The sequence below is a fragment of the Pongo abelii genome, chromosome 21 (assembly GCF_028885655.2).
Source record: "Pongo abelii isolate AG06213 chromosome 21, NHGRI_mPonAbe1-v2.0_pri, whole genome shotgun sequence".
Classification (NCBI taxonomy): Eukaryota; Metazoa; Chordata; class Mammalia; order Primates; family Hominidae; genus Pongo; species Pongo abelii.
Window position 1 is genome coordinate 11,023,159 of NC_072006.2, and position 26,503 is coordinate 11,049,661.

The window sequence follows — 26,503 nt, forward strand, 5'->3', positions numbered from 1 at the left end:
TCTGTTGAAGTAAAATAAATCCGTATACCAACTAAAATCATTGCATGTACTTCACTGCTGTGAGTTCTATGTGCTGGGGAATTCTAATTCTGAACTAATGGAAGCCAGTCTTCACTCTCTAATTAAAAAACACGGTCATGATGCAAACACAACTTCCGAAATTGTTTTTATATTCATGTATAATCACATATATGTACAAATGGAATTCTACACACACACACACACACACACACACACACACACACACAATTTAGAATGGCTGAGAACAAATGAAAAAAAAATTGACCAGGAGATAGATATTAGGTCAGGGGCAGTGGGAAGCAGTGGATCAAGGACATACCGTAACATTTAAATAAGAACCCACATAATTGGATCAGTAAAGTTAAGAATAACAGCAAAGGCTGGGCGCGGTGGCTCATGCCTGTAATCCTAGCATTTTGGGAGGCCAAGGCAGGTGGATTACGAGCTCAGGAGATGGAGACCATCCTGGCTAACACAGTGCAACCCTGTCTCTACTAAAAATACAAAAAGTCAGCCGGGCATGGCGGCACATGCCTGTAATCCCAGCTACTTGGGAAGCTGAGGTAGGAGAATCTCTTGAACCCGGGAGGCAGAGGTTGCAGTCAGCTGAGATCGCGCCACTGCACTCCAGCCTGGGCAACACAGTGAGACTCTGTCTCAAAAAAAAAAAAAGAATAACAGCAACAACATACAGGCATCATGCTTTCTCAATGAAAACCTCAAATATATAAACTGATGCCCTGTTTTTTTTTTCTTTTCTAACAGAAAACTTAGTATATAGAAATAAAATCCTAAAAGTCTGGTTAGCTAGAAAAGAAGTTATTTACATTATTTCCTCAGAAGGTTGAGAGAATGTGACATCTGAAAAGAGGGATTCCCCAGAGCCCAGGGCTGCCCTGAGATGCATCAGGGGTGGGGACAGGCGGTGGGGAGGGCTGGCTTTAGGCTCCTTCCTCCCTCCCCACTCCGTGTGTGCCCAGCAGCTCTAGGCTTCCCTGCCTTTTACGGTGTCCTTCCACATAAGATATTCTTTGAACAAAGGAGTTTCACAGATAAAATAAAATCTGGAAACCACTGGTACTTTCCAATTTCCTCATTGTATCAATGGGGAAACTGAGGCTCAGATGACTTATGGCTGCTCAGCAAATTGCAGCAGGGTCAGAGTCTACAGAACTCAGTGTCCAGATTCATGGTCTGGTGTTGATCTGAACAAAACCACCTATAGCCTCCAAGAACACCCTTATGCATGCATACACTGGTGATCCTAGTGGACTTCATTACATCAATACCCTTGCTGATCCTTGAAAAAAAAGAAGTGTGATTTATCATTACTTTCTTGAGAAGAGGATGGTGGCCAGCAACATTATTTAATAAAGTGTTATGAGTCAATGAAAGCAAATTAGCAAAAAGATGAAGTCATTATTTAGAAAACCATGACATAAGGAAACAGGCACATCTCTTCCTGAAAAGTTGTATAAATCAAGAAACACCTGAAACAAATGAGGAGGGCTTCCTAATTCATAATAGAAACAACAACGAAAATAGCAGTAGTAATAGCAGCAATAGCTACAATTTACTGTTTATACCAGCCACAAGATGCAGCACTTTATATGCACTGATATTCCTGTGACATAAATATTATTAGTCTCATTTTTATAGATGAGAAAAATAAAGACTAAGCCCATGGGGAGGGTGACCAACTGTCCTGGTTTGCTCAGGACTGTGGGGTTTCCCAAGGTGTGAAACTTTAAGGGCAGACGTTAGGAAAGTCTTGGGCAACCTGGATGGTTGGTCACCCTACCCGTACGGTGTGGGTGAAAGGAATTCCATTTCTGTCTGCCTTACCAACACCTTCTATGAGGTAACTTCCTTCCACGTGTTACAGTCAAGAGTTTTAGAGACTGGTTTAAAGACGGGCAAGACCAAATATTTTACAAACAGGATATTCACATGCGGCTTCATCCCCTTTTGAAAAAATAAAGACAGGTAAAGCACTGCATAGTCTCCAACCTCTATTCTCCAGAAGAGTCAAGAAGACACTCACCTTGACCTCAAACTCGAAGTGTGCATCCTTTCCTTGCCCGCAGAGGACGTAGCGTGGGATACTAATTTTAATTGGGTCCTTCAGGTCATCTGGATTTGCGCCCAAAGAGCGAGAAACCATCCGCTATCAAAGGCATGTCAGACAGGGAGAACAAAGAGAAACCAGAATCACTCCACTGCAAATATCCTGCTCGGGTAGGAGGGAGAAAATGTGTTTCAAGTAGAGAAAAGAGCATCAAACCAGTAGGGTTTATTTAGAAAAATGATGGCTTCCTTTGAAAGAGAAAAGCTAAGCCTCTCTCGTAACAAAAAGACCATTATTTTAGGTATACCATTCCAAGGAGTTAGGAAAAAAGCACTATGAAGTGTTGTTTGGCTTTGAAGTTCCTTCCAATTTATAAGAACAAGTAAAAACAGGGACAAATTACATTATCCTGACTTCTTAAAAAAAATCAGTGTAAACCAGATTGCCTTCTGAAAAGTCTTGACCATCTGACAAACTTTTTTCTTCACACACTATCAGACAGCTATACTTATAAAACTGCAAAAGCTGGAGATTTTATTCAAATTTACTTCATTTTTAACTTTTAGGCATTTTTATAAGCCAGTGTAGTGTGGAAAGCTCTTGAAACCACAATTAAAACAAATCTCAAGTATTTTCTTTAGGCCCCATTTGATTACTCAACTTGGCTCTGACAAATATTTATGGCCTGGGCAGTGGGGGACTAGTGGGGTCTGAGGAAGAGGCATTATGAAAAAAATAAATCTTCCAAATGAAGTTCTCTTAAGTGTGAATCGGAAGAAATCTCTGAACAATCCTTATTGTTTGCACTAAGCTGGGGGCTTTAGAAAACATATGTTTTTGAAGTAATAGCAATAACAAAATAATTAGAATCATAATTATAGTTAGCATTTATTGGATACTCATTATATGCCAAGGACTACATTAACCAGTTTACATGAATTGGCTCAATTAATCTTCACAATTCCCCCTACAAGGTATTAACCATTATTAACCCTATTTATCAGATGAGAGGCCCAAGACTGAGGGTTGAGCTCACTTGATGGAGGTATGGGGTAGAGTCAAGATTTAAACTCAGGACAATCTAGGGCCCACTTTCATCACACTACTCTAGACTGCAATCATGAAACTGTACAATAATTACATCCATCTGAGATACATTGAGCTAATAAACACTTCACATATACATAGGTTTTCAGATGCTGAGAATTCCATGATTATGCAATGGAACCCACTTATGTGACTATAAAGAAAACAGGGGGCAATAAGCTCTCTTTCTCCCAGACAGAAAGGGTTCTCAGCCAGGTGTAACTTGAGAGTGTCAACTTAGCTGTGTGCATGAAAGCTCAGACTTCCAGAGGACACAAGGACATATAATTTGTTTCAGATTGCTGCTTTCAATCTAGCTGACTGTGTGTGCATTTTGGCATGAAGTTTCCAAAGCCTGTTACAGGATATTAATTTTTCTCTGCATGGCTAGTCACCCAAAGCAAGAAGAATTAATTGTTTATCATAATGGTACACTGATTTAGCTGTCCCTGATATCAAAAACCATCAAGAGGCTGGGCGTGGTGGCTCACGCCTGTAATCCCAGCACTCTGGGAGGCCGAGGCAGGTTGATCACGAGGTCAGGAGATCGAGACCATCCTGGCTAACACGGTGCAGGCCTGTCTGAACTAAAAATACAAAAAAGTAGTTGGGCGTGGTGGCATGCACCTGTAGTCCCAGCTACTTGGCAGGCTGAGGCAGGAGAATCACTTGAACCCGGGATGCAGAGGTTGCAGTGAGCTGAGATCATGCCACTGCACTCCAGCCTGGGCGACAGAGCGAGACTCCATCTCAAAGGAAAAAAAAAAATTATATGGGCTTCTGTCACTTGAGGCACATGGCAGTCACACATACACCTGTGAGGGAGACGACCTGAAAGGCAAACTTTATGTTTTTCAGTTTTGCCTAGGGATACCTCCATTTACATACTTGAACCTTTTAGGATCACGTGAATGAACGGGTTCTCAAAAAAGTGTGGATGACAGTATCCACAAGCATAACATACTCTAACTTTATCTGCTTCCCTGACCTAGTCACAGAAAATGGACACGGGATTCCAGGTGATGTTCACTTCAAGACTCAGAAGGAAGGAGAAGATGTGGAATCCAATCCTAGTTCTAGGACTTGGTCTCGGAGTAAGTCTCTTGCCCTCTCTTCACCTCAGTTCCCCTGTGGAAATGGGCATGGCATTTATTAGATTCCAACTACATGGGAGGGACCCAACTATGAACACAACAGTGCCCCACCCTGTGGGACTTAAGGTCTGAGGCAGACTCTTCCAAGTGAACTGGTAATCACAGCAGGATTAGAAAGTTGTGATGGAGTGAGAACAACTATGAATATGTATCTTGTCATCCAAATGTCAGGAATTTTACTGAGGAAGAACTATGGTCAAAATTGCCTAGGCATGTTCTGTCAGCTAAGCAATGGAGACTTACCTTTGACTTTCTAAATGCCTTTTCTTTTAGGCACCCCTAAGATATATAATGAAACATTGCTGTTTTACTGGGTACCACCTACGTGCCACACAGAGGGTCAGGCCTTGGGAATACAATATAACTTTTACAAAGTGTTTGTAATTTCTAAGACCTTTAGTTTTTCTCAACTGCAGATGTTTGGAACAAACATTTGATGTTTCTACCCTAGATGGATTATATTCTAAAGGTAGATTTGCGACCTTCACTTTCTCTTTTCATAAGTCAGTTTTTAAAATGAGGTAAGACTGTAACTGATGATCTGGGTATTTTATGGCTGGTGATATGGTTTGGATATTTGTCCCCATCCAAATCTCATGAGGAGTTGTAATATTCTTGGTGTTGGAGGTAGGCCCCGTGGGAGGAGTTTGGGTCACACGGGTGGATCCCTTATGGCTTGGTGCAGTCTTTGCGATAATGAGTGAGTTCTCACCAGATCTGGTCATTTGAAAGCATGTGGCACCTCCCTCCCACTCTTTCTCTTGCTCCTGCTCCCACTGTGTGAGACACCTGCTTCCCCTTCACCTTCCACCATGATTGTAATCTTCCTGAGGCTTCCCCAGAATAAGAAGCCAGTGCTATATTTTCTACACAGCCTGCAGAACCATGAGCCAATTAAACCTCTTTTCTTGTAAATTACCCAGTCTTGGGTATTTATAGCAAGGCAAGAACAGACTAATACAACTGGAAAGTTCTCCGTTTCTAAGAATGTACCAGGGTAAAACCAATCCCTAATAAAAGGAAAGCTGCTTGAGGCTCAGGATCATAGATTATTTACAAAAAAAAAACCAAACAAACAAATAAAAAAACCCTGCCTTTGACAATTTCACTGGGCAAGTGAGTTGAGTAGGGACCAGGTATTTGAGAATGAGTAGATCTTATAATATTATGTAGCCTACCTCAATCTAGGGCAGGCTTTGACACACTAGCAACTGCCTGGACCAATACATGGCCCTTGGCGGATATAAGAGCTACTGTCCCAAACAGGACCAGACAGTGAAGCATAACAGGATCCTTTGCAGAGAAGAAAGATATTTCTCTCTTCATTACATATCATACTGGGGACGAGAAATACTGCCAGAGTCCCCACTATCATCCTTGGCTACAGTTTACTTCAATCTTACTGATTTCATATGAACTAAATATTAATAAGTATACAGAAATGAACAGCTACAGAAATGAATAACTAAAATTTAAGGTAGGGATCTGAGCAAATGCATAAATAAATTTAAAAATCAAAATATGTTCCCATCAAATCATCACTGTGGTGTGATTTGTAAACATTATTTTATGAAGTCAATTTCATGAGAAATGTGGAATTCTCGGGGTACAGTGTAAAAAATTCTTGACATTCTCCTAAACTATGTTTATACTGGACAGGAAGTAAGTTAACATAAATGTCTCTTAAATTTATTTTTGATTTGAAAGTGGCTATATTTTGAGTATCTTGAGGTTTATACTAGACATGCAAATGTTTGCTGTATCCCATTATATCCCATTATTTATGGGAGATTTTATATTTCCATGGCATTATTTATTTTGGAATCTGTCACAGTTTCCCTATATGTGGCAAAAAAGATTCTTAGACTCTGAAGGGGAAGTTGATGGCATTGTAGTAGGAGGTGTGTGGAACACCTCTCTGCAAGCAGAACTGGCGTGGATGAGTACAGAAGACAGTATAAGCAATTTTAAATGTATCATGGAGTGATCCTATTTAGAAATAAAAAGTCAAGAAAAAGTAGATAATTGGTAACTTGAATTACATATCTGTACATAAGAACTATCTTTAAAAGTTAAATACAAAAAATATTTTTTCTGATAGCTTTTAATGAAATAATGCTCTGTGTCAACAAATACGCTATTTTTCCATTCTTGGTGAAACACTGTAGTCCAGTCCTTAGCTGAAAGAAATAGGCAGAACATAAGGTACATTGTAAATATTCAGTTCAAAGTCTTCTTTTACTACTCAGGCTATTTCCTTCAAAAGGAACAAATTGAGGAAATGAACAGGAAGCAGCACTAATATCCACTCAGATCACTGCGGGCTCTCAGAGAACATGAAACGGTCCAGGTCCTCAGGGAGTCATCAACAGTTGTCCCTAAACATTCTAATTATGTACCAGACGGTCGAATTCAGTATACACATCATGACAAGGTCTGGCCTAAGGACTGCCATCTAATCTCCAGGAGCCCATAGCCAAGCTTTGCTTCTGAAATACAGGCAAACCTGGCTTTTTATTAGATTTAACAAAATTACAAATTCTCCTGTCCCTGTTCCAACCATAGCACATATTTCTAATCCTTCCTTTTTTCAACTACACATACTATACTGATAGTTCTAATTAGAGCTATTGTGTCTCAAGTACCTATTATGCCCCAACAATTTGAAAATGGAGATTTGGGGAAAGAGACGATGAAGATTTGGGGAAAGAGATGATGAAGATTTGTTATAGCCTCAAACATCAGCCAGGTTGTAAGAAACAGGGAACAAAGATAACATGCAGGAACAAGCACAAATGATGTATATGGTAAATAACCAGACAGGTTCCTATCCATTTCCAGTAGAGAAGCCTGCCTTTGCTATGAGGGGATCTTGTCTTAATTAACACTACACTATCTTTGAAGGCTTGGTAAATACATCTGAATTGGATTTTGCCAAGATGTGGCCATATATGCTACAGGTACATCCTGTCCATCCCTGTGAAGGATGGGACTTAACAATAGCCTGGTGTGGAGAAACAGTGCTAACCTTATCTCATTTCTAAAGTGAGTCTGGAAGACTCACATCAGGAAACAAATACAAGTTTTGATATATATCCTAAAGGATAAGTTACCCAGAAGATGGCAAACTGTTGGACATTGGTACTTGTAGAATATCTTAAGTTTAGCGGCCTTTGGATAACTCCAAAAGGTTTAGTTGACATTTCCAACCCATGATTCTCACCAGAATCAATTATTTCTTCTACATAGATCTGAGCTGACCAACATTGTTTCAAGGTTTGGAAATATTGAATAATGGATGAATGTTTCAACTTGAAACTATTAAAAGTGTCACTATTTTTCTCTAGATCACCAAAGATCATTATATTAAGTGGTCATCATCTTTGAACAATGTATCAATTAATGGCTGATTTTAAAAAGATTAAATATGGGGTCTATTATACCTGACTGATAATGTAGCAACAACTGCTAAGTGGCTCTCACTATTAAGCATGAATACAGACAGGTTAGGACCCTCAGGGAAAAGCGGATGTTCTCCCTTCTATTATAATTGTACAATGTCATTGATTAATCATGAAAAGTACCACTGATGTTCACTCACTGATTTTTTGCTGAGCCCTGGCTTTGGTTCAAACCATGCTGAATACTAAGGCCCAGAGAAAATAAAAGGCAGGGATGCACTTCCAGCCAAAGAAGCAAAAGTAAACATACAAACTTATGTGCATCAAATTCACGCCATGACTGTGTCTAAGCTTTCTTTTAGAGAGCTAAAAATGCGGAGTGGAAACAGAAGTAAGATCCATGCAAGGAAATAAAAGGAATTGAAAAGAAACTTGTAAGGCAATCTTGAAAACAACAACTCATACAGACAGAAATAATGATTAATGTCTAGAATTCCAAGAAAACAAATTTACAGGTCAGTTAAGAATCAACTTAGCAATACTTGGAAATATATATTTCTAGCATAGTCATTCCTATAAAAAAATCAATAAAAAATTTTACCAATGTCAAAAATAACAGTGACTATGAAATGGCTTTGGCACTGTGGACAAATATATATATTCTAGAGTAGAAAAGTCTAGATTTAAGTCCCAATTCTCAACCTAGTAATCCTTTTTGAGTCTAAATTTCCAAATCTGAAATGGAGTTCAACGTGAATTCCTACATTCCAGTAGGACCACCATAAGTATCAAAAGGAACAAAATATGAGCAAGAAGTCCTACATTGTAAACCACAATATAAACAGTGACTGGGATGGCTGTCACCCCTATAACCCTCTGCACCTTCAGCAACAAAAGATTTTAACCAGATATTAAAAGGCAGGAGGAGTGACTTATAATAGAATCTCTTTCCTTCTCATCAACTAGTTTATTCAATTCCATCCCTCATAAAGAAGGCATTAGCATACTACAACAGTGCATCCTTAACAAGAGATTTGATGGTGATGGTTTGAAAAATGTACTGTTTAAGAAACAGCGGAGAGACAGAAGGGTGTTGGAGGTAAAGGAGAAAAATCAGAGGAGGCAGATATATGAGAAATGTCTTCTCTGAAGGGTTGTGTATAATGCAGATTACAAAATACACTTGTTTTACTCTGCAACGGAGGGTGCCACGGATGAACAGACTTTGCAGATGGAGATCAAAATAAGGGAGATTATGGAAAGAATGGTGTAACAGTAAGAGCAGTTCCCAATGAAAAAAGTGCTTCAGAGGTAGAAGGCAATCAGCCCATCCGTGGAGGTACTCAAATTGAATATGTAACTTAAAAGGTCCTAGGGCATACTCTTCCCAGTACCTTAATGTTTCCATTAGGGAGAAGTCCTACAAGTTTTATCTGAGTCTTATCTTTAATAGAGCTTTGGGAACCTTGACATAATACATCCATGGAAAATTAATTGCCGGTCCCAATTCTTCTCTCCCTGTAATAGTAGTACATATCCCAAGTCTCACCATGGCTTCTTGATGGATGGAGGGTACTTCCTTGCCCCTTGATTTGGGGCTTGGTCATGTGACTTGTGTTGGCCAATGAGATGTTAGCAGACACAGGCAAAGGCTTGCAGGACTGCCCTTCTGTGTTTCTGTCATCACCACGATGGCTACTGCCCCTTCTGAATAGATCCCAAAATGACATGTGTGGAGCAGAAAAACCCTGGTTGAGCAACAGATGACCTGCAGCCTACAGCACAGCCACTCCAATCTACTTGCAAAGCAGCAGAATAAAATAAAAACTTTTTTTAATGTGCCACTGAAATTTGGGGGGGGTTGTTTGTTATTTGGCAATTGTAGACTGATATAACATCTGTCACAGTAGATATTCTAAGGAATGAGGCAGAGTTGTCTAAGCTACATACTGGAAATTGTGTAACTAAATTAACAAAATGACCTCATTAGAAACTGGTCTATCCAATAAGCCGGGTTGATCATCAAAGGAGCATTAATAAAAGTGGCTCTAATCTATTTATCATACAAAGCTTTAAATCATCTGGGAAAGAGAATGTAAGCAAAAATTACTGTAATTACTACTGCTGGAAGGCTTAAGTACTCTCTTCCAAAGGGATGCATGCACATTTTTAACGTAATGAGAACAGGGAGACACACTGTTTTGAAATGTTTTTCAACAAAGACTAAATAAATTCATCCTGCCAACCACAAGTCTGTAAAACAGGCAGCTGTGCGCAAAATGGATTTTAATCAAATTCAGATGAAATCACTATTTCAAAAGTATTCAAAGAGCTATTGTCTAGAATGTATTAAGTCCCACAATATAAATGTTTATGCCTATATTATAACAATGCAGAATACCACATAACCAAGAATGTATGCGTCTATTTTTTTCTGATTCAGAAACTCATTACAGCCAAGATGTCGTTATAGCAGGTTGAATACTCAGACTCTCATAGTTGCTCCACTCTAGGGGTGCTGTAGGCTTAGAACTCCTGAAGAAATGAGCAGAGGGAGCTCCTAGGATTGAAGCCGCAGCAGAGGGAGCTGCTAGGATTGAAGTCACAGTGGATAATGGCACCAACAATACTTCACTGGCTTCCACAGGCATCACGACAACCTTAATACTTACTTCACAGAGAGTAAATCAAACTCTCACACCCAGGGACTATATTTTATCTCAAGGTACAAAGTATGCTTAGGTGAGAGAAGTGACATGCTGAATCTGAATGCTGCAAGCTGCTTCTATTATGTGGTAAAATCTGAACGTGATCCCATTGTGGCCTTCTTAGATCATAAAGCAGACTGCAGGAGTTATAATGAGTGATATGATTTTTATACAATGCTCATATCTGCTGCATGTTCCATCTCTGAGAAGTCCTAAAGGCCATGATTTACAACATGGTGGAATTATGCTTCTGTACCTGTGCGAATAAGCACATCTGTCTAATCTTTAACACTCTTTGTTAAAATTATGTACTGTTTATTTATCACTCTCTTCTTCCTGACCATGGCATCCCTCTGCTGGCATCTTAAAATCTATTCCCTCTGCCCTTCATAATCATTAATTGTTTTTCTTTCTTTCTTTTTTAACTTGGACAAGGCTATTGGAGTATAACTCTTTTTCTTATCAAGAAAATATGAGAAAATACTGGATGGAACAACCTAAAAAGAAAAAAGGAATGCAAAATATATTAGTTTTAAAAAGTTAAAAAAATAAAAATAAATTAGGAGAAATATTATTAAGATATTAGAAAACTATCATGGTACATTTTAGGAGTGTTTGTTCATGATGGAAGATGACCTACCAACCAAGATGATGACAAATTTGTGACTATTTTTAATGATGTCCTCATCAAAGAGTTAAAAGCCTTTAGATATAAGGTAATAAGGTATTTATGTGTGGGGGTAGGGGGTGCTTTGGAAATGAAAAACACGAGAATCCAACTGTCTCAAAAAACCAAATGCCTCCACTGGTCAGAAGCACACATGACTGCAGCCACCAGTCCGCAGATCATAACACATTCTCCAATTCCCTGTCTTTTCCTGTTCATGTCTGCAACACTAGGTAGAGGAAAATAGGTGGGAATGTAGACCCAGTGTGGGTAGCTTGTCATTTCCTCTGTCAGGGGAAAGAGGGAAGATGAGCACTTCCTGGCCAAAGGAAGATGGTAAGTTTCTGTGTGTGTTAAGCTTTGACACCATCTCTGTCATTGATTAGGAACAGAAATGAAGAAGGCACTACAACATTTATGTTGCACTTATCCAAAGATTTGACCAGAATAGAAAATGCCCCTTCCATGCCAGGAGAATCACTGACTCACTCAGCTGCATCCAATGTCCACTGAGAGCTACTGTGGGCTAAAGATGGTTCAGCTGAGAGTGGAAGGAGAATGGGCGGAGCAAGACAGAAGCACATCTCCTTCCTTCTGAGAACTCTGGATTTAAGAGAACACACACCTGACAGGAAAGAACAGTGGCGGAGCAACTAGGGTCAGATGAAATTGAAAACAAATACAAAACGTGTAACCTGATAGGATTTTTGGACAGAGTGGGACAGAGAGGAAAGGGTTCATCAGAGGAGCTAGAGACCCTGAAGAGCACAGTTTGCAGCCTCTTACCTAGGAGGAGGCAGCTGACTACTGGGTGGAGCTTCATGGAGAGAGAAGCCCCACCCTGGGCAGATGCAGTAGGGAACTCGCCTGAGAAGGGAGGCCAGCAAACTGACCAGCTGGGGCCAGCAGGAGACCTCGATCAAAGGTTATAAGTGGTGGCTGGGTGAGATGCCAGAGGGAGGTACCTCTAAGGGGACTATATATTCGACAAGACAGCAGAAAGAAGCCACTAGAAAAAGTGAGATTCTGAGATAAAGAGACTTACAGGATAGAGAGACAAAAGTTCTGAGAAAGAACTGGAATATGGTGGTGGTGGGGGATACAGATTAGGTGGAATAGTCACAAATACACCAACAAGTAAGGAGCTGAAATCGCAAGGGTTAAAAGAGAATCATCAAGACGTATGAAAGGAGGAAGGTAAAGGCAATTAAGCGAGGAAGCAGACACTGCAGGGCATGTATCACTGTCTCGATTCCGCATACCATGGTGATGGGAGGACACTTTCAATCCCTGGGTCCTCATAGGAAGCTTGACGCATCACTAACGTGCTCCGCTACATAACTATCCTAATCACAGCTGAAACCAAGGATGTCAATGAAGGTCACTGCCAGACTGGGCACTTTTTCAGGCAGCATAAATTAGCCTGCCGGAATCCAGCAGGCACAGACAGATTCCAAGCCACCACACTATAAATCGACACGAAGACAAACAATCAGAAATGTTTTAATCACCTCACAAATAATGAGGCAGGCACAAATTTACAAGCCTGAGTTTCGAGAAAATGAAGCAAGGTGATGATAAAGATATTTTATCGGGGCTCTGCTATTAGCTGTTTTTATTTTATTGTAGATATTTAAAATATTTACATTTTCAATTTTAGAGGTCTGCATTTTTCCAGTTCCAATTCAATTAGCTACACAGAGATATTCATATTGCCTTGACTGTTTTCACAATGCTTATTTTATTAATGATCTCAAAAAACATGTAGTGCATCTTTAAAAGTCTCCTCCTTAGAGTCTTGTCAAATGTGAGATTAGCCAAAGAGCCTCATCTTGAGAATTGAAAGTAAGTTTCCAGACCTCAGGTGCGACATTCTGACTGCCTTGAAGATACAATGGGGTGGTGAACAACTGGACATCTGGGACTTCCTGAAGGTGCTCAGGTGGACTATTTCTGGAACCTACTGAAGGTTTGAGTTTCTGTAAGAAGACTAGTTCTACTGTTGACATATTTTTCTTTTCTGGAACAACAACACACCTGAATTCACTTAAAGCATGGCATTTGATCACATCAAATTGTGCACCCGGAGGAGGTATGTTTTGAGATCGAATGCGTGGATAAAAAACACAGTCTTCCTTCACCAGTGCAATGTGGGTGTTCAGAAGGACTAGCGACTGGCACTGGTCACGGCCAGAGTCACCCATGACTTTCACTGTTGTGTAGAGCAGTAACTGAACTTCTGCCAGGGAAGGGACATTGACTTCCATATTTCCATGAAGAAAGTAAATCATGTCAACCAAGGTAGTCTGGAATTTGGATGACACCTGAACTCCATTTGGCAAAACTAAATCAGGGATTTCTGTTTTCCAATCAAGAGAAAGCTGAACCAGATCTTGCTGGAGCAAGGGATGATTAGCGCAGGCAGCGGCATCAGGCTCTGGCATCAGGACACACAGGAGGTCACGACACAGCTGTTGAGAGAGGTATTTGTTGTAACTGAACGCAGTGAGCAGAAGACCCTCTGCAGAGCTCAGGAATCGAATACTCTGTCCACCAAAGCCAATCTGAATCTCCTGTAGACCAGAGAGAGGTAGAGCATGAAAAATGCTCATTGAGCCAAGGAGATTATCTGACAGGACCAAAGCATATAAAGTTGACTGAAGCAGGAGCAAACACGCTGGCTGAGGGTCAGGTGCTGTGCAGGTAGCAACAGCAAGCCAGTAAATGCCTTTGACTTCGTTCATGTTGCCCAAAGGTTCTGGTAGAGAACAAGTCACATGCCTAAGTAGGTATTTTAAAGGGCACTCTTGCAGTTTCAGCATTTGGTCCGGGAATTGCACAAGGCTCTGCTTAAATGCAGAGCTCTTTCTAGCATCTTCATATTCAAGGCGAAAAACTGAGCTTGGCGAGGAACCTGGTAAACCTGCAGCTGCAAAGACGGAGGCCCGGTAAGGCACCGCACCCTCTGCTGGCCTCAGGCTCCCTGCAGCTTCGCTCTCGCTGCTGCCGACCCGAGCTTCCGGTGAATGAGATTCTGTTGACTGCATGTCAATCTTCAAGGGCATGTGTGGGGCTAAGTGCTTCAGGAATGGCAGGCTTCTGACAAATGTTGTTACCTGGGAGGGGAGCCCCCTCGGGGCACACAGACTCCCCACAAGCCTAGCTTGGCTGATCACCTTTGTGCCAGCCTGAAGCAGGTGACTGCTGGTATCTTTATAAAGGTCTGAGAACTTGTGGTAAAAATATCCCAGTCCATTGTTTCCTTCTGTTCTGATATTTATCAGTGACTCTGATGAGCTCATTTTTTTAGCATCCAACTCTTCCTCACCTTGCTGCTCACTATAAAACTCAGAGGCCAGTACGCTCTGCGGGGCACTGCAGGATGCTCTCTCCTCATGGGAAATGCCTTCAGACAGAACCAAGCAGAGCACCTTGCCTTGCCTGGCCTGCTTGCCTCCACTATTTATAGACACTTCTTCGGACGTATGCTGCAGCAAAGTCCAACTGGACTTGACTCTCAAGCTGTGTTCATCTTTATGAGTCATCAGCTCACTGAAATTTTCTGACTTACTCTGAAAATCTTCTGCGTCATCGGTGTTACTTTCATTAAGAAAAGAGATTTTAGGTAGATTAAAACATTTTGGTTCAAAATGGCCAGCATGCTCTGGATGACAATATTTGTTTTCACTGTCCTGGAATACCTCGGGTACTGCGGACTGATCCCTTTGCTGGTGAGTTCTCTCTTGTGATGCTGAGGAAGTTATTTTAGAGCCTGAGACGCTCCACAGCATGGGATGATCCCAGTGGTCATTCTGATCCACCTCCCTCCTCTCCTCTCTAATGAGGCTGGAAGTGTCAGTGGCATCTCTGGGCAGACGCGGGACAAGATACCATGCTGGGCAAAACTGCCTTTTCTGTTCAAGGTGTCAAAAAAAGTTGAAATGGGGATGTGGTATCTTTTTCTGTGATTCTTTTGCACATGTTGATTCTTGTCATTGGTTTCATTGGGTAGATTAATTCAGAGGTTAAATAAAAAGCCTAAGCCATTCGTATTGATGCATGATTAAGGAATCGATTATCTGATTCATACACAGAACATCAATTTTCCATATTATATATATTATAAATCACTGAGAATTTTAATAGAAATACTTTGTATGGGATTGATCCACAGTACCCACTTCTTGATCTAATATTTCATTTTCCCTACAATAAATTCCAAGCCCTCTGATTCAATGTTTAGAAGGTCAAATTTAGTTATGAAAATAAGTCCATGATCATATGTCCAAAATGCAATCAAGGCAAACTTAATGAAAATCAGATGGCAAGGCCAAAAGAAATGCCCAAGTGTCCTAACCCAGGTTACATTTCTCTCTCCTTTTGGTTTGTTTCATGGGAATCAAATGTTCCCGTGAACATTAATAGTAATTATCATTACTCTTATCTACAAGTCATCACCACGGAAGGACTACTGTGCACCTGCTATGTGCCAGGTACTGTGGACAAAAAGAAATGAAAGCCAGTGTCTTGCTCTGTAGAGAAGGGAGATGGCCATCCAGGGGAAGATCACATCATTACTGGATGACTGGCAGGAGGGTGTGGCTGAGGCCAAAGTCAGCTCAGCCTCTGTGAACATCCACCTCTTGCTGTCTGTTCAGTAATGTATGGACACAATCTGGAAAATTTCCATCACCTACTATTTTTTGGGGGTTGATTTTTTAAAATTTAGGAATATATGGGAGGGACATGCCTCTTAGTGGAGGAAAATACCAGTGAAACCTTACAAATTTCATGCCCAAATAAACCTTGGTTTGACAATCCACCAGAGAAACAAGTTAATCAATCAAGAGTATTTCCTTTGTACTACTGCCAACTCACAGTCTACAAAATGGACAGAAGGACTGAGTTTCATTTCCAAATCCCATATCTGATTCTGATTATATAATTCTGCCTTTTAAATGCAGACCAAGGGAAAATCTACCGTTACGAATGAAAAACTGGGCAAAGCTCCACCACAGCTACATGCCATTCAAATAAAGTCAAAGCAGTTTCAACCTACAGGATTCCGTTTAATTTTAAGTCCATATAATAGCTTGCCTTCCCTATTAGCCATTAATCTCGCTGGGACCTCAAAATTCTAATTATGCAACTAGACATTAAGAAAATTTAATCACATGAGCATGCCATAATTTAAGGCGACCCTATCAATCTGAAAAATCATTACCTACCTCATATTTTAGTTTACGTTGAATGGTGCCATTGTGAAGTTTCTCATTATCCTGAAAAGAAAATAAAAAGTCCTCTATATTAAATTATAGCAAGTTCATGGGGCGGGGGACTGATTCAATTACAAGTATTTATGGGAATGGAAATCTAAATAAACATACTTGTCATTCAACAATGACAACCCTTCTATATAATTTACATCCCCAAGATAAACATGACTCTATTGATCCATCTGCCATCAGAGAACTGAAACATTTACTCCTAATCTTAAAATTCTAAGAATAATATTAAAAACAAGATCTCCTTAGGGCATTTCTTAATTTGCAGGATAGAAATGCATTGTCTTTATTTCAATATAGACTTGTCACAAATACGTATCTTCTAAAAGTCAAAATTCTATTTATATTTTGGATAATTTACAAAGTAAAATAAATATGGAAATTGGAAGTATTTTGGAAGAAAACAGGAATGTTGCATGTAGAATTAAAAAGTATTTTAGACTTTATAATCACTTAAAAGTTGTCACAATTACAAAATTATAAAATAAAGTTACTCTTGAATTAATACTATTTATAAACTGTTACACTCTGCCCAAGCAATATTTAATATTTTTTCTAGAACATTCCACATCTGAATTTTCTCACTGGAAAACAAAAGACCCCACCACTACCACCAAAAACTTATCTTCAAGGTCATCTTGAAAGATTAATGGGCTGAGTGCGGTGGCTCACACCTGTAATCCCAGCACTTTGGGAAGCCGAGGTGGGCAGATCACTTGAGGACAGGAGTTTGAGACCAGCCTGGATAACATGGTGGTAGAAATCCTGTCTCCACCAAAAATACAAAAATTAGCCAGGTGTGGTGGCAGGCGCCTATATTCCCAGCTACTTGGGAGGCTGAGGCACGAGAGTCATTTGAACTGGGAGGTGGAGGTTGCAGTGAGCCAAGATGGTGCCATTGCACTCCAGCCTGGGTGACTTGCTCAATCTCAAAAAAAAAAAAAAAAAAGGAAAAAAGAAAGATGAATGAACATGTTACTTTGTGTTACCTGGCTCCTTCAGCTTACCTTCATCATGTCAGCAGATGTACTGCAGCCTTCACTAATCACACGATGCAAATCCCGAAGGCGTCTTTGGACTTCTTCTTCAATGTAAGCATTGATCCTGAAACGCAATGGAGATGGAGTAGATCTGACACTTCTAACCACACAAGACATTCTGAGATCCTCTCTTTACTATGCCCTTCACAACAGGGAGCAATCTCATTCTAAATACCAAACCTAACAACAACTTGAGAATTTCAACATTTTTATTTTTTTCAAGAAATCTGGTGCTACGTATTCACTATCTGGGTTTTGCCCAAATGAGGTAGAACTGAACAAGTAATAGAATATTGGGAATGGAAAGGAGACTAAGTGATCCCATCCAAGTCCTTAGTGGAATGCCCGCTGCAGGATGGAAGAAAATCAGTCACTGGCTTCAGAAGGCTCTGATTTGATGCCAAGACAGAATATTTCATTCACAGAGCCTTGGGTTCCTCATACAGAAAAGGATAATACAGATGATACTTATTTCTCACATCTCAAGGTCATGTATGAGGATTACCAAAAAAGAAAAAAATAATAAGCAAGAAATGGACATGCTCTCTACAAATCTTCCTCATTCAGATTGAACAACATCTTGCATACTTGTATTCCCTGTCTGTCTCGTCTCTCCAAATGGGTTCTTTGTACCTGGCCAGCAAGACCACATTGTAAAGGTCTCCACCTTCCAAAATGCCTAGGACAGGGCCAAGACAGAGACGAAGCCAAACTGCTGACTTCTGAAGCAGTGTCAACTTATTATCTGATATCTCATAAAATGTAGGTGAAGTTGTATGAAGCAAAACTATCAGGCTTGACCACCTCAGTGGATTTTGGTCTAATCTCTGGTCATTCCACCTCAATGTTTTTAGGTCATTCCACCTGGAGGAAACAGAGAGACTAGAGAATTTTATCTTCATCGAAAATCTTTCTAGTGGCAGAGATTGCCCAAATGGAAGTCATTCTGTTCTAGACTCCCCTCCTCCAATTCTACAGGTACTGATTAGATGGATTATTATTATTTTTGAGACAGAGTCTCGCTCTTGTCTCTCAGCCTAGAGGGCTGTGGTATGATCTCGGCTCACTGCAACCTCCACCTCCTGGGTTCACGTGAATCTCCTGCCTCAGCCTCCCAGGTAGCTGGGATTACAGGCACCCGCCACCACACCCGGCTAATTTTTGTATTTTTAGTAGAGACAGGGTTTCACTATGTTGGTCAGGCTGGTCTCGAACTCCTGACCTCAGGTGATCTGCCTGGCTCAGCCTCTCGAAGTGCTGGGAATATAGGCGTCAGCCACCATGCCCGGCCAGATGGATTATTTTAAATTAAATGGTTTCCATGTTTATATGTTAGCACATTCACTAAATAAATAAGTAAATCTGCATAAACACATGCATAATCCTGCAATCCTTTCTATACTACTGACCACAGAGAAAAGATTTTCTAAAATGCTAGGCAAAGAGATTAAAATTTTAGGTAAAAGAGCCCAAATAAAGCACAATGTTTCTCTTTCAGTATTGAAAACAAAATTGTGTCCTACTGAACATGAGTGAAGGCCATTTACAACTTATCACCCCTGATATTCACTTAAATTTGAAACTAGCCCTGTGGGATATGAGGCTCATGCCATTCTGAGTACATTTTGATATCCAAACATATATCTCCTAATATCTAGGGTTCAAGACTGCCCAATTTCAAATACTCCCATGTTTAAATGGAGTGAAGAAGGATAATCATCATTTTCTTATAAGCAAAGAATAATTAAGCTGATTTTTCTAAGGGCTCTAAGCCACAGAGCAATACACAATGCCACCTAAGTTGAAAATCACTTAAAGTAACATCAGATATAGGTTTATTATACTCACAATCATTCTGAATATACTAGTAGTTTTTATAACAAACTTCATCTATTTGTAATCCATGACATATAAATTAACTGTCAATACAAGGTCCTTCTTCTTTGGTACAGTTAATTCTAGGTCTTTGTTTTTGTCAACCTGGCCTTGCCTCACTTTGTGCTGGATGAGCTGGTTTCCCTGCAACTTTTCATCCACCCTCTCACTCAAACCGCACTTGACCCTTGAACAACACAGGTTTGAACAGCACATGTCCACTTATATGTCAATTTTTTCCAGTAAATACAGCTGGACCTCCCTATTAATGGTTCCACATCCATAACTATACACAGATTGAAAATACATGGAGGGCAACTTTTTCTAACTGCAGGTTCCAGAGGGCTAACAGGTAGACTTGAGGATGTGTGGATTTTGTATCAAAGAGTCATCCTGAAACCAATCCTCTGCAGATATCAAGGGACAACTGTACCTGCAACAAGATTCCTTGGATCTGGCTAGCCAGGTCTCAAGTCCTTGATTTTCTTGAAATGACCCCTTACCCTACCACTGGCAGGCCAATGGCAGATGAAGGCAGAGCACATCTCAAGCACATGTATTACTTGTTGCCCTTAATAGAGCCCTCCAGATACAAAGTAGTTTAACAGAGAAACAATGAGTCCTTGAGTCACATCAAATGAGAAGCCTGGAATCCCTTTCATGTCCAGTACCTGGCATCCATGAGGGGAACCAGGTGTGATTTTTCGGCACTGACTGGCAAGCTGGAAGAAGCCACTTTCCCTTCCAGGGTCCCATGATGACCTTTTTGAACACCATCGACCTCATAAATCTTCTGTTTCAGCTGCTGGATTTCATATTCTAACCTACACAGACAGGAGCCACATAATTCATTCATTAATAGTATTTCCCAAGCATCCTTACTGTGTGAGACATTGCTTTAGATAGCATGGGGGATCAAGATCTGTCCTCTGTGTGCAAAGAACTTTACCTTCTAGTAGAAAAGGTGCCACATACCCATAAGACAAGACATAAAGTGCCAATGGGCCACAAGAAGGGTCCAGGACGAGCACTGCAGGCATCCAGAAGGTAGAGTAAGTTTGACCACCAAGAGCAAAGATCTCTCCACTGTGCTCCAAGCAAGTCCTAGAGGTAGGTGTATAGGATTCTGAGGCCTCTAACTCCTGCTTCAACAAGAGTCGGTTGTGGACTACATATCAGGGTTCTGGTAAATACTTACGTTTGGAGAAAAAGATCTATGTTTTAAAGAGTTTTAAAAACCACCAATCTAGGATAAATTTCATAGTCATGGCAGTTCTAAGTTGAGTCTCCAGAGGCCAGTGGGAATGTTGTCATTTGGAGATGATGGCGGAAGATTATCTAAGTGCAGAAAGCAATATGAGCAATGGCACAAGGCCATGAAAACCAGGCATCCACTTTGGGCTAAGGCAGAGGGCGTGGGAAGGGGAAGCAGAAAAGACAGGCCTAGAAAAGTAGGTTGAGTTCCATGAGAAACTAAAATAAACCATAAAATTTACCTCCAATGATAAGTGATACATCTATATGAGGTCAAATGTGTGTAAGGTCATTCTCCCACCGGCCCAGGCATACTTGAATCCAGGGCCATCAGGCCAGAGGGCCAAGCTTGCCAGTGAATTTGGCCCCAGGAAGCAGGAGACTGCAGTCCACTCACTGTGTGAACTTGGGGGAGTTATTTACACACGGGTCTCAATTTCTTCATGGATCAAATGAGAGCATCAACTAATCTCCCTCAATTCCTTCAGCTCTAAAAATCAGAGATTCTGGCTTCAGATGCCAACACACCATGATGCTGCCAACCCTCTGGTGTCACCAGCAGCAATTTGACTGCTCTATCTTGAACATGAAAGCCAAGTTCTGAACTTTCAGAAATGGATCACAGGGTCATGAGGGTAAGTACTCATGGGACCCACATGAGGCTGTGCCCAGTATAACTCAGCCCTTTCTGGGTCTATTGATTAGCAAAGTACTTCTAGAGCATCAATTTGTGGAACACATAGTATTTTCAAAAGACAAGACATAAGCAAAAAAAAAAAAAAAAATGATGTCAGAGGCCTGGTGGTGGGCAAATAATTGGGGAGCAATATTAATAGGGTATCATCAATGGCCAAAAAAAAAAAAAATGAGCTGGATGTAGGCAGGCAATTAGCAATGTTTACAGTTAAGAAAACTCCTGCTGGGTTTAAGAATTGTCCTTCAGCACAGGGCCAGTGGCCAGTGGAAAAGACTCCACAAAGCAAAGGAGGGTTTCAGTGGTATCCTGAAGTCTGACTGAGATTTATATGGGTGGCAAGGGACAAGCTGGCCTTCCCGTGTGGCAGACACATGGTCAGAAGACTAGAGGGCTAAATGGCTTAGAGATGGGTGATGAGATTGAGATCTGACTTGCAACTCTGCCACTTTCTAACTGTGTGACACTCATCCCCAATGGTTATATAACCACTGCAGGCTTCAGTTTCCTCATGTGTAAACTGTAGACGATGGCACTCTTCATTGGAAGAGTAAATAACAATGCACACACAGCATTTAAAGCAAGATCTGAAGTACACGGAGTTATTCTTCATGGTTTGCATCATGACTATTACCATCATTGTCATTGTTAAAGGACTCTGACAAGAAAATAGGATTAAGTGTGAGTATTAACAACTTGCCTCTGTTATCCCTGCTACGGTGACAGGAGGTATTTCTAGTTGGATTACCTGATCTATGTCAATGGGGCAGCTAGAGTGAGCAGGTGGTAGGAAAAAAGGCAGGAAAATGGATTAAACCTGGTTCATAAAGCACTGAGAAGGCAACGGAAGAGCCAAGTTCAGGACACTGTTGTCCAGTCTGGTCCCGCATGAATTTAATATTTCACACTTGTGGAATTTTACAAGGGGCCGAGTCAGGCTGCACGGTGAATCCTGGCTTAGCCGTGAGAACCCTGGGAGAAATGAAGCACAACAGAAATTCCCATAGAAAGCTGCAGGGATATGGCAGTCAGAGCAGACAGCCCGGAATCCGTTGGCCTGAATTAGGACTTAGCTAAGTCTATTTCATCAAAACTCATGAAGCTAACAGCCCCCTTTACTTGGCTTCTGAAGGAACACTCACATTGTATAATCACTTCTGTGGAAACTGCAATACCGTGTCTGCTATTATACAGTATTAATACTAAATGGCCAGGTGACAAAAGCCAAGGACATCAAGCTAAAAGCTCATGCTGCATTCTTATTGCACACTACAGGTTACAAATTGAGAGTGTGCCCTCCACTACTTTAAATTTCCTGGGGCTGGATCTTTGTCTAGCAATTTCATTTACATAACATAACGGCAATCATTTCCTTAAACCTCCAACCTATTTCTCTGAAATAACAGCATTAGGGTTTTTGATTGTTATTTTGTTGCTGTTTTGCCTGAGGGAACTACCAGACAGCCATGGTAAATATAATCCATAGCATAAGTCAATCATTTGAATGGAGGTTGTCCTGACCTTTTCAGGCAATGTGATGGGTGAAGCTACAGTAACACTTCTGAGTAGGTCTTCCTTGTTATCAGCAACCAGCCCCATGCGTCTGCTAAATGCCAAGGTGGGGTCTCCTGGCCAGTACACTGGACTTCTGTTGCAGCCCCCTTAGGAGGTGCTGTGGGTGGGGGGAGTACTGCGGAGAGGGCAAGGTTTCATCTCTACAATCTGAGCTTCAGTTAAGATCTCAACTGAGCAGGGAGCAGTGGCTCATGCCTATAATCCCAGCTCTTTAGGAGGCTCAGGTGGGAGAACTGCTTGAACCTAGGAGTTTGAGACCAGCCTGGGCAACACAGGGAAACCCCATCTCTAAAAAAAAAAAAAAAAAATACATAAAATAAATAAATAAATAAATAAATAGCCAGGCATGGTAGTACGCACCTGGGGTCCCAGCCACTTGGGTGGCTGGGGCAGGAGGATTGCTTGAGCCCAGGAGTTTGAGGCTTCAGTGAGCTATGATCACACTACTGTACTCCACTCCAGCCTGGACCCAGAGCAAGACCCTGTGATCTCATCCAACCTCTTCTTGTACAAGTGGTGACACTGAGGCCCAGTAATGAAAGATCCTGCTCAAGGTAGGAACATGCTACCATCTTGATAGGAAGGGGCTGAACCAGACTATAAATTCCTCTTGCAAGTCTCCAAACTGGGTGATGTTTGCATCACCCAGCTGGCTGTTGGCCCTTCTGTGAGTCTTCTCATCATGTCTTCAAGGCTCCAGAAAAGGTGTTCTCAAATTCACATAATATGCATTTTGAGAACTTATGGTCTGGTAAGTATGGTGACAGAAAATAGGTGAAGGAAGATAAATATTCTTACCTTACAAGACAAGAGTGCTAATTTCCTAGTTTTATTTTTCACAACAACGAAAATACTATCAGTAAATCACCAAACATGTTCTAAGATCCCTCTGTGTTCAGAATTATCTGGAGTTTTGTTTGTTGGTTCGGTTGACTGTTTTATAATGCAGAGTCCTGAGGCCGCCTCTTAAATACTGTGACTCAATAGGGGTGGGAGAAGTATTGATTTTTTCATTCCCAACAGGTTGCAGAAATCAGTAGCCTGTACGCAAACCATGAACCCACGGATGATACTTATTTCAACAAGTGCTAGTCAGGGAGAAGACGTGAAATCATTAGTAAGAAAGGGCAGGGAAGCAGAGACGGAAAGAGGTGAGGGAGGAAGGAGGAAAATAGGGAGAGAAGGAAAGAGATACGGAGCAAGCGAGAGAGGGGCAAGGAGGCAAAGAAGAAAGGGAAAGGAGAGGAAAGAGAGAGGGCAAAGGAAGAGAAAGGAGGAGGAAATAGATGCAATGGAAAGGAGAGAAGGGAACTGAAGGGGCAGAAGAAAGGGGAAAGAGAGGGAGACAGGCAAGGGAGATAAGAAAGAAGGAGAAATCAAAGTGGAAACTTTCTAGTCTTACATTTATCAAAATATTAAAACACACACATTCCATAGGACAGTGGGATAATGTACATGGGCTTTGCTTTTGTTCGTGTGTTTTTCAACTCTAGGCCAACAATTCTAAAAGAAGGACACTAAGGAGAAATACAAGAAGTTTAGGAGTACTTTTCTCAGTTCTGGCAAATATAAGCATTTGCCTATGTATTAGAGAATATGAAGGCTAAAAGAATGTTAAAAAAAAAAAAAAAAGGATAAACACAACATGAGGAGTGAAAAATGAGCACTCATTTGGCACCCACTGTATGCCACACCCTTCCTTCCCAGTCTCACCTCTCCTGGTCCTTCTCCAGGGCTTCCTGCTCAGCCTCCAGGCTAGCCTGGAGCCCTGTCTGCTCTCTGCTGCCACTGTTCAGACTGGCAAGTTTCTGCCTCTGCTCTTCAATCTCCATGCCCAGGGTGGAGCGCCTCTGCAGCGCAGAATGTCTCCTCTCCAGCCTGGCCAGGGCCCGCTCCAGCGCCTCTCTCTGCTGCTTCTCTCTGGACTCCAAAATCTCCTTTTCCTTTTTCCTCACTTTTTCCTCTTGACGCGCAATGTTGGCAGTGAATTCAAAGGTGGCTTGGAGCTTTTGCAGCTGGCTTGCATTGGCCTGGTACTGTGCAAGCTGTTCTTCTTTTTCTTCCATTTCCTTTTCTACTTGATAAAGAGTGTTGTCTAAGCTGAGAGGGCCTCTGTCAAGAATTTCAAATGCTCTCTGCTTTTCTTCCAACAGAGTTGGCAAGTGATTCTGCAGGAGGTACTGTAGCTGGCGTTCTTTATATTGAAGCCTGTACTCCACTGGCTTTATTTTCTCGAAACCTTGAGTCACTTCCGTGACATTTGTGACACTCTCATCATGTTTTTCCAACAATCTAGATTCTTTGTCATGTTCACATTTTAAACATTCTAGGATCTCCTGTTCTTCTTGGACTTCTTTTTTCAGGAGGTCTTTCTGCTGGACCAGGTCCTTCTCCAAGTTCACTAGCTTGACAAGCTGCCTTCTCTTGAATTCGAAGAAACGCAGTTGAGCCTTTTCTAACTCCTCGCCATCTTCATCCCCTCCAGCACGAGCCTCCTTCACCTGCAGGAGGGATTCCCGAATGCCTTCCAGGTCCCTCTTCTCCTCTTCCACCCACTGCACCTCCCCGCGCCGCAGGAGCTGGATCATCTCCTGCTTCTCTCGGAGCTGCTCTTCCAGATGGGCCACGAGCATGACCTGCTCCTTCTCTTGCTCCTCTAGTCTCTTTTTTTCCAGTTCAAGCTTGGCATACTGTTCATCTTTTTCCTTTTGGAGCCGGTCCAGTTCTTGAAATATCTGAAACTTCTCAGCCTTCTCGTTGTTGTTGAGTTCTTTGAGTCGTTGGAGTTCTTCTTGGACGCGGTGAAATGTCTCTTCTTCTTGTCTCTTCTTCTGCAGCTCGATTTCCTGCTGTTCCCTCAGCCTCTCCTCTTCAAATTTTTCCTTCTCAGCAAGTAAATCCTTTAGCTTGTTCTCGATGTGGAAGCTGCGGCGTTTGAGGCTCTCCTCCTGCTTGCGAATCTGGAGCTGCACGATTTCTGTCTCCTTGCGCTGGGTCTCCACCTCCTGCTGCATCCGCTCCAGTTCAGCCTTGTCTGATTTCTGCTTTTCCTCCATTTCTTCTATGAGTTTCCTGAAATGCAAAGCACTGACTGGTTGTTATCTGATCATTGTTCAAATGTTGCTCTAACTTTACCGAAATGTTCTGAAAATGCACATACAACCAGGTCAAAGCCTCCATTAAAATAAAAAAGAAGAGTAACTGCTTTCCTTTAAATTTCCAGCAGCATCCTGTTTAATTTTTTTTTATTTTTTAACTGTCCAACCTATCACCTGCCTATTCTCCTGAAGTGGCTTCTGATATCATTTCTTTGTAGAGCCTATAATCATAATGTGTTATGCATGATACAATTTTAAAAGGCCCCTGAGCTCAAAGAGAAAGAACCATGCCCAATTTAAATTAAATGTGAATAACTTTATTCAGCCCAATGACTAAAACTCAATGGAAGTTCAGTTACAAGACAACATTAAATAAAAATGTTTATGCTGTCCTTATCTCATTGGGGTCAAATATCAAAGTCATGATAATTGACAGTTCATTGTTCCAGCTAAAGAATACATACTACTTAGCATTTAATCACTAGTTTGGGACAAATGGTGATCACCAAATGGTCCAAAATGTTAGTTTATTAGTGCATAACACTGAAAACAACTGGAGCCTCCATTAGAATATATA

The 26,503-nt window shown here is 41.2% G+C and overlaps 1 protein-coding gene across 12 annotated transcripts in view; it reads right to left on the bottom strand.

Annotated features, from left to right (window-relative positions):
• The window catches only part of KIF16B (kinesin family member 16B), a 299,987-nt gene that overhangs the window by 82,058 nt on the left and 191,426 nt on the right, over window positions 1–26,503 (bottom strand). For 5 of the 12 annotated variants that reach the window (XM_024239081.3, XM_063720677.1, XM_063720675.1 and 2 more), the window contains 5 exons: window positions 24,542–25,900; window positions 19,977–20,129; window positions 17,398–17,494; window positions 16,334–16,384; window positions 2,066–2,188 (listed from right to left, as the gene is read on the bottom strand). In XM_024239081.3, the coding sequence (XP_024094849.3) occupies window positions 2,066–2,188; window positions 16,334–16,384; window positions 17,398–17,494; window positions 19,977–20,129; window positions 24,542–25,900 (1,783 nt within the window). Of the gene's footprint in view, window positions 1–2,065; window positions 2,189–5,458; window positions 15,020–16,333; window positions 16,385–17,397; window positions 17,495–19,976; window positions 20,130–24,541; window positions 25,901–26,503 lie in introns of those variants that run through there. The other 7 variants (XM_054541592.2, XM_054541590.2, XM_024239082.3 and 4 more) reach the window with 5 other exon arrangements.